Source organism: Rhododendron vialii, chromosome 6a (assembly GCF_030253575.1).
Source record: "Rhododendron vialii isolate Sample 1 chromosome 6a, ASM3025357v1".
In the NCBI taxonomy this organism is placed as follows: domain Eukaryota; kingdom Viridiplantae; phylum Streptophyta; class Magnoliopsida; order Ericales; family Ericaceae; genus Rhododendron; species Rhododendron vialii.
The window spans coordinates 39445533-39460259 of record NC_080562.1 but is presented as its reverse complement, the minus strand read 5'-3'; the positions used below and the strand labels follow the sequence as shown (position 1 = coordinate 39460259).

The window sequence follows — 14727 nt, the reverse complement described above, 5'->3', positions numbered from 1 at the left end:
AAATATTCCTTCTTCTTCTTTTTTCTTTTTCCTCTCGAACAAACAATTATATAAGATGATCCGTAACAGATTTGGAACATTGTAAGAATGACAGGAAATGAGGACAGTTGACAATTATATTAATTGAAATCAAAACAATATTACAATCTGTGCTAATTTACGCACAGCATTTGATGGATCCAATGGCTCCCACAAATCTGCTACAGTACATACCCAATCTTATTATCGCATAAACATTGCTGTATAAACCGAGAACAAAAACAAGCAGAAAGAAGAGGAATAAGCTTCCCTTACTCGAGAGAGGTCCATTAACTTCTGAGCCTGGGGAAAAACCAATCTCTACTCATCCAACAGCTGAGATCACAAGCATCTGGACATATACTTCTTATCTTCCACGTGGATTAACCAGCTGCGAGAAAACAGCACTTGTCGCAGCATCTTCCGCATCGTCATCAGTGCCAGAAGCCACACCATCAACCATACTGACACTATTATCGAATGGCTCAAGTGGAGTCAGTGGAATGACTGGGATATGATTTGTACTATTATCCTCGGGTTCCATGAGAGCTGATGATGTCTCCTCGAGCTGAAGAGCATACTCAAGGTTCCACAGAACATCACCCATTGATGGCCTGTCCACCCCGTGCTCAGCCAAACACTTCTCCGCTGTCTCTCCAAACTTTCTAAGGGAAGCCGGATTTACCTTCCCTACCAGATTCTGGTCCATGATTTGATCCAACATCCCTTTCTTTTGCCAAGTCATTGCCCATTCCGCGATATTAACTTGTTCCCTAGGGAGCACAGGGTTTAAAGCCGGTCTTGTGCATAGAACTTCCATTAGAACCACCCCAAATGAATAAACATCTGATTTCTCAGTAAGTTGCTGTCTTCTGAAGTATTCAGGATCAAGGTAGCCAAAACTACCCTTCACGGCAGTACTCACATGGGTCTGATCCAAAGCTGGACCTGTTTTAGAGAGACCAAAATCAGCAACTTTGGCTACAAAATTCTCATCCAAGAGTATATTTGTTGTCTTCACATCTCTGTGAATAATACTTTGAGCTGCCCCTGTGTGGAGATAGTGAAGACCCCTACAAGCCCCTATGCAAATCTCAAGCCGTTGCTTCCATGAGAGAGGAGGGAGATCTGTTCCATAAAGATGGCTCCGGAGGGGCCCATTTGCCATGTATTCATAAACCAGTATCATTTCTGACCGCTCATCGCAATACCCAATAAGAGAGACCAGGTGCCGATGACGGAGTTTGGACAGCATTTCGATCTCAGTTCGAAATTCCGCAAGACCTTGTTCAGATCTGGGGTTACCTCTCTTCACAGCAACTTTAGTCCCATCTTCCACTGTCCCCTTGTAGACCCTACCAAAACCCCCAACCCCAAGAAGCAAGCTCTCGTCGAACTTGTTAGTGGCATCCATAATTTCTTGGAACGTGAACAACCGACCGAGGTTGCTGGAAGCTAAAGAGATACAGCTGGCGGTTCCGCTCTTCTGAGAAACTGTAGACATTTTTGTCATGGTTTGAGAGTTTCCATGTAAAGGAAGAGGAAGCCATGTATGCCCCCCTGTATTGGTAGTCTTTGACCTACGGGATACCAAGCAGCAATAACAGAAACCAATAAATGCAACTGCAGCTACAGCACCCACAACTGAACCGATTATAATGCCGATGCTGATGTTTTTGGAGGCTGATAAAGGGAGGATAGTCTCAACGGGTGAAAGCCCGTCCAAACTCCTGGCTTTATTACTAATCTTCAGTACCTCCAAACCATTCATGATGGCATCCGTTACATCAGCCATTGTATCTGGACCAACACTGACTGTCAAAGTATCGGAATTGGCAGAAGTATTGGAAACAAAATCTTTGTAGTAAGGCACACCCAAGCCTCCTGTTAAAGTTGATAGGTCCAAACTCCCAAGAGCAATATAAGAGTTTATGTATAGATTGAACACAAGGTTGTTCATGGACTTGCTCACGATATCGCAGAAGTGCACTCTGACAAAATAGGTGAAGTTTGGGTCAACAGGTAGGACCCATGTAATGTTGAAGTTATCATCGGCTACATTGGCCTCACCCATGGTTTCAGCTGTGGCATAAACCCAATTTGGTGCAATTTGAGGTGTGAGAGCAGCTTTGTATTTTATGTTTGCAGGGTTAACAGAAACATTGACAGCAGAGCTGTTCACGTGGAGGTATCTCGCATCATTTTCCCAAGTTCTTCCCAATGTATCATTCTGAGCAGTGAGCAAGGGACCGCCCATGTTCAATCTGTAAACGGTTTCAAGGGCATAACTGGAAAGGCCACTAAAAGGGGCAGAGGGGGATAAAGCTAGTGCCTGGTCAGGCAGCAACTCGTCCGGGATGGAGACAACTTCAATCGCATTAACAAATGCCACTGAATTGTTGGAAGGGATGAAAGTAAGTGTCAAGTCGTCCGAAGCCACATTGACAGCATACTCCTTAAACAGATAAGAGCCATTGTAGTTCTTGAATGTAAAGTTGCTCAAGAGCACAAAGTTTTCCGTGACTACGGTTATGGAGGCGGATGACAAGTTTTGACCTGAATCTGGAAGAGGGTAAAAGTAGAGCCGGATCCAGTGCCCACCTACTTGTTTGATATCGAATTTGTATGATAACGGATTTTGGAAAACTCGAGCAGATTGGTAGACCGGAAAAGGGGCACTAGAATTGGAGGTAGTAACAATAGAATTTCCTTGACTTTTCCATGAAAACGAAGATTGCACTGAATCAGAAATATATGTCTGACCTAGGAATGTTACATTTTGTGAAGATCCACAAGCAATCAAATAGTTATCAAGAGGGATGAAAGAGGCAAAGGATTCATGAACCACAAAAACAAACAAAAAAGATAGAACGAAAGGAACCCACTTCACTAGTTTCATCCCTATCATTTTCGGCTACCAAAATCCCAAAAAAAGACGATAACAAGAATTGGCCGAAGTCCGCACTGCCTCCAGTTCTCAACACATAAAAGCAAGGAGCTGATTTAGTTAAACTTCAAACCCAAAATTCAAGGGAGCAAAACTAGTAAAACCCCAAATGGACAAGAGTCACAAGACTCAAAACTGATAAGAAAGAGACCCCCAATTGGCACACTGGCTAGATTCAAGGGAACAAAACTATTAAAGAGCCTAATGGACAAGACTCAAACTTTATAATAAAGAAGCCCTCAATTGCCCAAATGGAGCAGACCCAAGTCCCCAAAACTCATGCCGTGAAACCCAAAGGTGAAAAACCCCAAGATCTACCAATGTCCTACCCAAATAGCTGAAAAAAGTCAAAAGGGAAACTGAACTGAAATATGGACCACAGATAATCACGAAAACAGGAAGAACCAAAAAGAGATGAAAGTTTGGGGTGGCCTTACCTCAGATAAAGAGCTAAAATGCGTGGTAGATGCAGTGGACTGGAATGGGTATGGCTGTGAAAGCACAAAAGGGGAGAAACCCAGCTCAAGATTTCTCATCAATGGCACTATTTTGATGAACACCCGTCAATCAGTTGGAAGCTTCAGTGGAACTCCAACAGCTCTTTCCAGGCTGTTGTTTAGGCTGTCAAATTGCACAGAGCCAAAGGGGTGGGGGACCCACGTATGAAACTGCAGCCCGTAAATCAACCCCTCTAATTTGGAGAAAAACAGCTGTTTAACATCTTTTGTTTTGATTTTAGTATCTGGAGATTAGGTTGCTACAAGGAAAGAGAAACGGAATGCCATGAAAGTTCTGCAAGTCTAGTCGTTCAGGCTTCATACTTTCTACTGTATTTCTATATTACTACTTCGTGCGTACATTTTTAAATGTCCCGTTTCGTAACTCCAACTTATTAAAAAAATATCATCATTATACATTTCAATTAACTTTTACCTCCACTTTCTTTACTTACCTTCTATGTAGACATCATCATTACATTTTTATTTATTAACTTTTTAAAATGAAATCTACTTTTAAAAACAAAATGAAAAATATACCAATTTTTTTCTACTAACTTTACAAAATAAATATTTATTAAGAAACAACGTAAAATAAAATACTGCACTTTAAAAATGAAACGGAGGAAGCAGTATATTTATGATTGATGCCCCTTTTCCCGAAGTAAAAGAGAAACGAAAAGAATTCAACTGCCCCAAAGCTAAAATCATGACTTGCGGGTTAGCCAAATACTTTTGGCGTGAGATTTACAGATTCACTTGCTCATAATTCATGCAATAATTCAAACACAATAATTTATATAATTTTTAATATATATGTGGGGTCTACACATAACAGTGTGTATAAAATCTACGTATATGTAAGATGTTATGTTTGGTGTTGTGTTTGAATTATTGTGTAAGTGTCATTTTTTATGATGAAAAAATCAAGACTCGCGCCGCTCGGCTGTATTTGCAGATGTAACGGGAATGGCGGTGTTTTGGAGTTTTGTTACGGTAGCAGGTCGACCACAGCTGGTAAGGAGTGTAGAATGGGGTGTTTGACCCGTTTGACTTTGACCATCATATGGTGAATTACTATATTATAGGTTATGCATTTTAAATTACAATGAAATCTATGAGAGTGTTTGAATGACATATATAAAATATACTTTCCAGAAAGATTTTGTGAGTCGAAAGTATAATTGGAATCCCAAAAGCTCGTCTATGAATGATTTATTCTCCTATTCGTTTCTCAAAATATATTTTGATATAATCTATTTTAGAATATGTGGTCAAAAACCTAGAAGGTAATTCTAGGTAGCGCAAAATAAAAACCTTTGCCTACCAAACGCCCGATAGTACTCTTTTAAAAGCATTCCAAACCAATCTACTACTCCTACTACAAATCGAATCAATTTTTGAGAACATTTTAAATTCTACAAACCACGTACAATAGAATTCAAAATCTACCATGAGGTATTTTTACTAAACACTCGAAAGAGTTTTTAAAAAGTTAAAAATTGAAAATCAACCTCCCGGATATTTACGATAGTAGTTTACAAGTGATTAATGATACTAGGTGAAGCGCTCAAATTTTTCGCCTTACACCATTTGATGTGGTGTTATTAATCATTAAAAGGCGATAAATGAAGATGGATGAAGATTTATATTTGTTAATTTCATGGTGTTGGAATCATTTCAGGTGCATATAAATTGATTCAGACCTACACCCGTTATTAAAAAGATGAAAATGGATGAACACTCGTCTACAAGTGAGAAAAAATGCTTGAAAATACAGAAAAATTAATGTAGTCTTTTCCCTTTGCCATCTTTTATTGGTTCCGTTACCTTTTTGGTAGTCTATGGGCAGGAGGGAGGGGGGCTGCTGTCCCCTTGGGACAGCAGCATGCTGCTGCGCCCCATTTTGGGGCCCATTCTGGTTTCATTCTGATGATCGGAATTGTTAACTTTGTAGAGCTCGTTGAGTAGAACAACTATGAAAAAAATTAGCTTAATTGGATATCATTAAGTACCTGATCGGAACCTTTTTATCTTAAAAAGAATGGATCCGAAACACTGGATCAAATCCACTGTAACCCATGGACTGAGAGTTATATGAGCTCCGATCAGGTATTTAATAATATCTAATTAAGCTGATTTTTTACATAGTTGTTCTACTCGACGAGCTCTACAAAGTGAACGATTCAGATCATTGGAACGAGACAGGAATGGGCCCCAAAATTGGGACAGCAGCCCCCCGCGTCCTATGGGCAACATGAAGATACAATCATAATTCAAAGAAGATCATTGATTTGCTTTTGGAGCAAATACACCAAAAATACATTAACCGTTGGATCTCTCGATATCTGATGGGTACAGTGCACCGGTTCTATATGATAACTTTCCCTTATCTCCGACATTTGTCCTTGGTCTGAAATCATTGACAAATTTTCATCAGGGAAATTATACGTAATAATAATGAATCTTTTTTTGGCATAAATTATCAAATAGTACTAGAAAGGGTAAGAGAAGGGGACATCTGCCCTGCTGGCCATGTGCTTCATTTCGGCGGTTATTAGACAAAAAAAGTTGTTAATAGTTCTCTCTTTTTTCTTTTTTCTTTTTACTTTTTAATTTTTTGAATAACAAACAAAAAGTTGTTACTAGTATTTCTTTATTTGTAGTCTTGCTAGCTGCCGTTCATTAGGCGGAGAATAATATGTCAGTAACATCAAATAAATTTAGACATATCTCATGGATAATGATACATTTTTACAAATATTAATACATTTTTTTTGAAAATAAATGTACATTTTATCTATTATTCTTCGTCCTAAAGGCAAAGGTTAACATTTTTCCTTTATTTAATTTGGTTATGAAAACTTGTAACTCGTAGTAGTTAGGCAAGTCCCATCTCAAAAGAAGAAGAAGGTAGCAGTAGTAGTTTGGCAAGTCAAGGTTGAGTTGTGAAAGATTGGGAACGAAAGATTTTGGGCCCGTTCCGCTAGAAGAAGTAAGTCTTATTTATCAAATAAATATTTATTTTTTGAAGTAAATGCGATATATTATGAGAGAATGACTGATCTCATAAAACAAAAAATAAATACTTAAAAAATAAGAACCTAAGCTAAACGAGACCTTTGTTCCTAGCTAGGTCCCAACGGCGTCATCTTCCAGCTAACAAAACTAAACAATCTTTAACTAACCATGTTCTGATGTCACCTGAGGATACCATACCTAATCGTCTTTGATTTTCAAGTTGCTATGGAGTATTTGATTTCAAAATGTTTGTTAAGACAAATTTGAAAACACGAAAAATGGAAGAAAAATTCTAAAAATTTACTCTAAAGGACTAAAGGAGGAATTCTTGTATATTTCACGGTACGCTAGAGGAGGATAGCGTGACCGTCTTATGATGAAAAATATTAGAATAAAGGTTTCTTTGCGTATTAAAATAAAAAATTAGAATAGAGGTTTGGAGGGAAGTGACCTCATTTTGTAATGCTCATCCTTATAAATGTATCCCGACTCCTTATTAATAAATATCTCTTATTTGTAACGAAGTAAATACTGTGAAATATGAATGAATAATGATAAGCATTTTTTCTTGATTTGGATTTTTTTAAAAGGTGAAAAAAATTATGTTGAGATTAGATCGCCAAAAAATAACCTGTGTTTTTTTGGAAGATGTTTGAAACTGTTACCGCCAGAAATTGTACCTATCTCTTGATTATTGTAAATAGTTTCAGCTTAAAATGAACATGATGGTTTTTAAAAGTAAAATGATTTTGGCACTCCACCTTTTTATGATAACACTCCATAATTTTTCTTAGTGTGTCTTGCTATGTATAATTTTTACACTAAAAGACAAGTTTTGGAGTGCGAAAATCAAATTTTAAAAAAAAAAAAAACCATATTTTTCATTCAATTCGGTGAATTTGTCTGAATCTTTATTTCCCAGATTTATTTGGTTATCTTTTAGAGATTTTCTTCGGCCCAAGGTACTGGATATTATGAAGGCCCATGAGAATGCAAATTGTTAGGGCTAGGCTTTCGTTATCATTAGGCCCATGAGAATGCAAATTGTTAGCATCCTTGTTTTAGTTTTTTTATGAGTAGAGCCCATTCCATCCTCATTTTCTTTTGTTACCCTGGAAAGTCCTAATCTGTAGTACTATTCTAGGGGAAATGAGAGTGGGGTATCTCATCCGTCTCTTTTTTAGAATCTAATAATTCATTTTAAGTTGTTCTTTAATAAATATTAATTTTGTAAAGTTAGTGAGTAAAAATTAATGTATTTTTCATTTTGCTCCTAAAAAAATATTTCATTTTGAAAAATTAGTGAGTAAAAGTGTAATGATGATATTTTCATAGAAGAAAAGAGTAGATAAAAGTTGATGCGAAGAATGTAATGATGATGTCTCCTTAATAAGTTAGACTAACGAAACTAGACACTTAAAAAAGGACGAAGAGAGTACTATGATTCTCTGTACTATCTTTAGGTGAATACTCGAATAATCATTCTACAATAACAAATATTTACACAAATCCATTCATATTCATATCAGGGCCCACATACTATACTTTTAATGTGTGTTGACCCTACTAAAAGACGTGAATACGTGTGTGTATGTATTTGCAGTTGAATAATAATAATTGATACTCGAATGTCCTTCGGAATGCTTACGCGCAACAATGACTCAGAGGGGGGATGTAATTAAAGATCTCGCAAGTCTTCACCACATGTTAAAGGAAGAAATCAACACTTGAAAAAGGTAACCCCATGGCTACATCAAACCGAATCTAACACAACAGTTGCGCAAGTAGCGTTTTTAAAATGCTATTTGCACAATTGTTGTATTAGTTGTGTGCGTAATTCTGAACGTTCAGATGTATTTGGAGGATCTAGATTTAAAAAAAACTCTTTCAAGATAAAATTTAATTTTTTCGGGAAAGAGTTTGAGCGAATCCTAGCCATCTATTACAGCAATGAATAACTAGAGATTGGTTATGTGTTGTGTTTTACACAACCGTTGTGTGTGTAGCACTAGGGGTAGCATTTTTTAAAATCTCATTCCTTTCGTTTCAAATTGAAAGTCCATTATTTCATTTTGGGTTATTCCAAAATAATACGGAGTAGTCTTTTTAAAAAAATGGAAGGACAAATTTAGTGATTTTCCAAAAGTATCTCTCTAAGTGTTATAAAGTAGATAGAATATAGGAGTAATGGTGAAAATAATGGGCATTATAGTTGGAATTTCCGAAAGAAACTCTCAATTTCGAACAAAGGGAGTAATATACCGTAAACAAAAAAGTCTATAAAATAATTGTCCATTCGTGAGAAGACGCGAAGTGATCTTTTTATAAGGCGTCTTGAAATCAAGCGATAACACTATTTTCAAATCGTAACTTTTCTATGTACATCCGCTCATCAATAAGATGATGGCGCATATGCATGCTGCATAAATTTTTGTACTAAACTTTCGACAGAGAGACGTATATACGAACGATGATATGGAGAGATTACTACTGCACCCTGGCCTCCTTTAGTACTCCACGAACTACTTATAAACCTTGGGGTTTCGGGGGTGGATTTTTGGAGGCTACTAGTGGTTTAGGAATTAGGAATGTGTTGGGTTGGGATAATTCAATAGTAGAGGTGTTACTAATTTGTATTATCAGTATTATATTCAATTAGTTAGTCACTTGTATACTCTATTTTTGTTCAGTTTAGCCTCGTTTTACATTACTTGGTTGTATTATCTTTGAACTCAGGTGAGTGGTTAAGTATGCTATGTACTTTTGAATTTTCCGGTGTCTCTTAAATTATTGTTTTGGAAAATTTATGATTGTAATTGGAAACACATAATTGTTTATATCAATTAAATTGGCACTTGATACTATTGATTTTGGTTGTAGTTCCCCATTGTTGTTAGAGATTGGATTGAGAACACCCTTAAGACATATCAGATGAATCGTTAATAGGATTAATGGATTATTTTGTTGTTCACTTACGTGCCAAATCTACGTTGACATGGTAAATTATTGTGGTCCCTGTTTAGAACCTTATTCTAATATACATGCTTTGTCATTCACTGAGCTCGTCAGCTGAAGGATTTTTTATCCAACTTCATTTTCAAGTTAGTCGGAGAGTTAGACGAGAACTCTGGCGGCATCTCGAGGTGTTCTGTTGTTTGACCTTCTTAGGATGTCTCATCATAATTTAGTGTTTTATTTATAGAAAATTAGAGGCCGGTCCCGTTTTTCAGGTTCGATTTGAACCCAACCCTATATATTATTTCCAAACCTAAATAGGCTCGGTTACGCTAGTTGATGACTTTCTTGCCCTCAAATATCCAGTCCAAGATTAATAAAAACTGAACTCACTCACTCTCTCTCTCTCTCAACCACTCACGGCAACACTACGTACCAACACCTCTCTCTATGTCTCTCCCTCCACCGATGGAGAAGCTCCGACCACCGCCATCGCCGTCTCCTCTCCGACAACGTCGCCGTCGTGCCGCCACTACCACGCCTGGTCCTTCTTTGCCACATCACCGGCGGAGGTGGGCGAGACCATGACCGGCTCATAGCTAGAAACATTCTATGAGAAAAATACACAGTTCTCTATTTGTATTTTATTATCTGATTTCATTTATGCTCCACGAGCGACGGCAGAGCGGCGCATCAGGAAGCTCGAGATCTAGCTGAACCGCCGTAGCGGCGGGTTCCCGCTCGTCGGGTCATCGAGGCAAGCGATGGTTTCCCCCATGTCAATGCTCGACGGGTTCGCACGCGGGAGCCCGAGGACGTCGCGCTCGTCGGTGGACAAGGAGGAGAGGGCGATCGCGGAGAAGTGGTTTTTTCTGCATCCGAGTTCGCTCAGCACGCCGCGAGGTGGGTCGGAGCCAGAGCTGTTGCTGTTATTTATTCTCTTAATTTTTCAATTGTTCTTTTAGAATGTATATATACATATAGGTGTTTGTACTGTTTCACTAATGAGTTTTATTATCTGATTTTACTATTGACAACGTTGTTTAGTATGTATTTGGGGTAATGTGAATTGTGAATTTTAGGTGTTAGAGCTATGTGAACTGTGTATTTATTGTGTATTTGGGCTATGTGAATTGCGTAGCAGATTATGTGAATTGTTTGTGTTGGGGCTATGTGTATTTTAGTGAATTGTGTATGTTTTTCTATGAGAATTGTGTATTTTTTATGAGAACTGTATATTTTTTTATGAGAATTGTCTATGAGAACTTTGTATTTTTTTATGAGAATTGTATAATTTTTATAAGAACTGTGTATTTTTTTTATGTGAACTGTCTATGAGAACTGTGTATTTTTTATGAGAATTATGTTTTTTTTACGAGAACTGTGTATTTTCTATGAGAATAGTATTTTATCCATGAGAATTGTGTATTTTCTATAAGAACTATGTATTTTTCTATGAGAACTGTATATTTTTTTTATGAGAATTGTGTATTTTCTGTGAGAACTCCCTATAAGAATTGTATATTTTATATAAGAATTGTATATTTTCTATGAGAATTGTGTTTTTTCTATGAAAATTATGTTTTTGTCCATGATGATTGTCTATGAGAACTGTATATTTTTCTATAAGAGCTATGTATTTTTTATAAGAACTGTGTATTTTAGTGTGTGGTGAAGCTATTTGAACGGTGTATTTTTCAATTCACATAGTCATTTCATATGAGAACTGTCTATGAGAATTGAGTTTTTTCTATGAAAATTATATTTTTTTCTATGAGAACTGTTATTGTCCATGATAATTGTCTATGAGAACTGTGTATTTTTCTATGAGAATTGTATATTTTCTGTAAGAACTCCCTATGAGAACTGTGTATTTTATATAAAAACTATATATTTTTTATGAGAATTGTGTTTGTTCATGATGATTGTCTATGAAAACTATGTATTTTTTTATGAGAACTATGTATTTTCTATGAGAACTGTGTATTTTAGTGTGTGGTGAGGCTATTTGAACGATGTATTTTTCAGTTTACATAGCCATTTCACATGAGAACTGTGTTTTTTTTATGAAAACTATATTTTTTTCTATGAGAACTGTTATTGTCCATGAGAACTATTTATGAGAACTGTGTATTTTCTATGAGAATTGTGTATTTTCTGTGATAACTCTCTATGAAAACTGTGTATTTTATATAAGAACTGTATATTTATCTATGAGAACCATGTATGAGAATTGTGTATTTTATATGAGAACTATGTATTATATATGAGAACTGTGTATTTTCTATGGGAACCGTGTATTTTTCTATGAGAATTGTGTATTTTCTATGAGAACTGTCTATAAGAACCATATATTTTTTATGAGAACTGTAACGCCCCTCAATTTTGGTCAGTAAAAATTTTCGTTAAATAGTTGAATTTTATTTAAATTACTTATTTTCTCTTGAGTGGCTATATGATTTCTTGTTTTCGTCGTAGTTAGATTTTTGGTGTAACAACTCCGATTTTTCATTCAATAAAAATGTCGTTGTTATTCGAAATTTCTTAATTTCTCGATGATTTTCTTATTTGATTCCTAGTAGTTCGTATCACTGTATTCCTCGACTAGAAACCTTAATTACACTTTAGCCCCTCAAGAATCGTTTCTTGAACTTTAAGCCCTACTTAGCAAGCCTAGTTAGCTCTAACCGGCTTGATGGAGTAACCAAACTAGGAAGTCACCTAGTTACTTATCCCTAACCGTAGATGGACCGTTTTGCCCATCTTGAACCTTTTGAACCCTAGACTAGAAATGGTTTAATTGTTTTCTTTTATTGTTTTAGTTTTATTCTTTATCCATTGAACGATAAATGTTAGGGAAATTATTATCCATTGGATAAAAGAAACTCATTTCTTTATATTAAAAAGATTTTGAAAGATTTAAACAAAGTACTATGATTGACATTTATAATTATTTTGAAAAGTACTTTTCAATTAATTTACTAATAAAAGTACCCTAGTAACTATGGACCATTGGACAATAACCGTTAGGGTAATCTTTACCCATTGGACAAAAGCCTTTCATTTATTTTATTTGGTAAGTACATATATATATATATCACATGTGTATTTTCAAAAAAGGACATGTAGTCTTTTCCAAAAACTTAGTTTAGTATTTAAAGTACCCGTACCTTATTATCCTTTGGATAATAACCGTTAGGAATTTTATTATCTATTGGGTAATAGGCTCATCTTCCAACTAAGTACTTATCCCATTAAAATAATATTTTGTTAAGATTTCCGGGAGTACAAAAGTACATTATTATATTAATTAAAGTACTTGTACCTTTTAATTATTTATTGGGAGAATCTTGACCCTTTTAGCCCTAGAATATATTTGTACATATGTATATATGTATACAAGTACTTGGATGATGTAAATTGCCTTAGTACACTTGTACCCATTTGTTAGTTTATTAAGAAGAATCTTGACCCTTAAAGGCTAGTTTGATCTTTTGTATAAAAGTACCTATTATTTTATTTTTTGTCTTGCATTAGTAGTACATATATATATGTATATAGATAGTACATGAGAGAGAGAGAGAGAGCCGTGAGGGAGAGAGAGGAGAGAGAAGGAAAGAGGAGGGAAGAAGAAGAAAAATTTGATGTGTACCTTGACATTAGTCTTCCAAAGTACTTCAAATCTTTGGTGATTTCTTTTCCTAGCCAAATCTTAACTCTATTGCCTTCCATGGTACAACTTTCAATTTGTTTAACCAAGAATCTTGTACCATTGTCTCCAAATCTTCCAACATATCTTCCAAAAATCTCATCCAAGGTACTAAGATTAGCCATGCAAGCCTAGATAGCCCCATGGCCTAAACCATCAAGCTTTCTATCAAGTATGACAAGTGAAAGAGATCAAAGATGTAGAGAGAGAGAGAGAGAGATTCGGTTGAGAGAGGGAGAGGAGGAGCCTTGGCCTATAAATAGAAGCTCACTCCAAGCTTAAACTCACACCTTCAAACCATTGCTCTTCCTTCTCTCTAGAAATTCTAAGAGTTCTTGCTTCCAAAGTTCTAGTTTTCTTGTATTCTTGAGAGAAACCACCAAACCACTTTCAAAACCACCTTTAGATATTTTAAAAGTAGCTTAGTTAAGTTAGAAAGTTGTTTCTAGGAAAAGAAAGTACAACTCTTTTCCTTTCGAAGCAAACCGACGCCGTTACGCCGCCGAAATTCAAAACCGTAGACCGAATTTTTATAACCGACTACTACCGCAAAGAAGCAAGGTAGGATCTCCTTATCTTCCATCCCAAGTAGTTATCCTTCCCTATTTTCTCAAATATAGTCTTGTACCCAATTATAAGTTCGTTAGGAAGAAACTTTAATCATGTCATTTAAAGTAGATAATGTTATCTTTTGTTGAAAGTATATGAAATGCATGATGTTTGTTATTAGTGATTCAAGCATGTCAAGTAGTTTTAAAATGGATTATCTTGTTAGATTGAATAGTATAATGAATGATATCGTATGTGAAAAGTCTCACCGCGGAGTCTATGCATGAGAAACGAGACACGAAAATCAAGAAAGTAGAAACATGACACCTAAGGTGTGGATAATGATGAGATGTGTTTTGAAACCGCAATGTGGCCGGACTTGGTAGCCCATTGTGTGTATGGAAAACCCCGATGTGGGCGGACGTGGTAGCCCATCGTGTGGATTGTGAAAACCGCAACGTGGCCGAACTTGGTAGCCCGTTGTGTGTATGAAAACTCGTAATGTGGCCGGACTTGGTAGCCCATTGCGTGGATTGTGAAAACCACAATGTGGCCGGACTTGGTAGCCTATTGTGAAGATTGTCAATGCGGCCGGACGTGGTAGCCTCATTGGTAATATGGCTTGGTTATCAGCGGAGAGGAGCCAATGCAAGTTTTGTGTGCCGATGGGAACTCGGCGCGGCGGAACCATTGTGAGGATACTCGGGATACCGGCGCGGCGGAACCGAGGTTGGGTGTGTAGCTTGGTTATCCGCGGTACGGAGCCAATGCAAATTGTGTGAGTTAAACAAATGGTTTTTGAGAAGATGAATTGGTATGTGAAAATGTTGACACGGTCTACGATGAGTTGCGTAGGAGAAACTCGGAGAATCTTGGATACCAACGATAGTTATATAGCGATTGCGGATGTGTTATTAATGTTATCTTTTGTAGGTGTGTATAGACATATCATGTGGAAATCGATGTGATGTTATAACCTGTTGTTTGTTAATTATGGGTTAGCGGGTATAGGATTTTTCTATTGAGCTTTC

The 14727-nt window shown here is 36.5% G+C and overlaps 1 protein-coding gene across 1 annotated transcript; it reads right to left on the bottom strand.

Moving 5' to 3' along the window:
- Positions 1-88: 88 nt before the first annotated feature.
- On the bottom strand, positions 89-3772 carry LOC131330270 (receptor-like protein kinase THESEUS 1). The gene has a single exon (XM_058363800.1). It carries the CDS (start codon positions 2924-2926, stop codon positions 386-388), a length of 2541 nt encoding a protein of 846 aa, XP_058219783.1. The 5' UTR covers positions 2927-3772; the 3' UTR covers positions 89-385.
- Positions 3773-14727: the final 10955 nt, after the last annotated feature.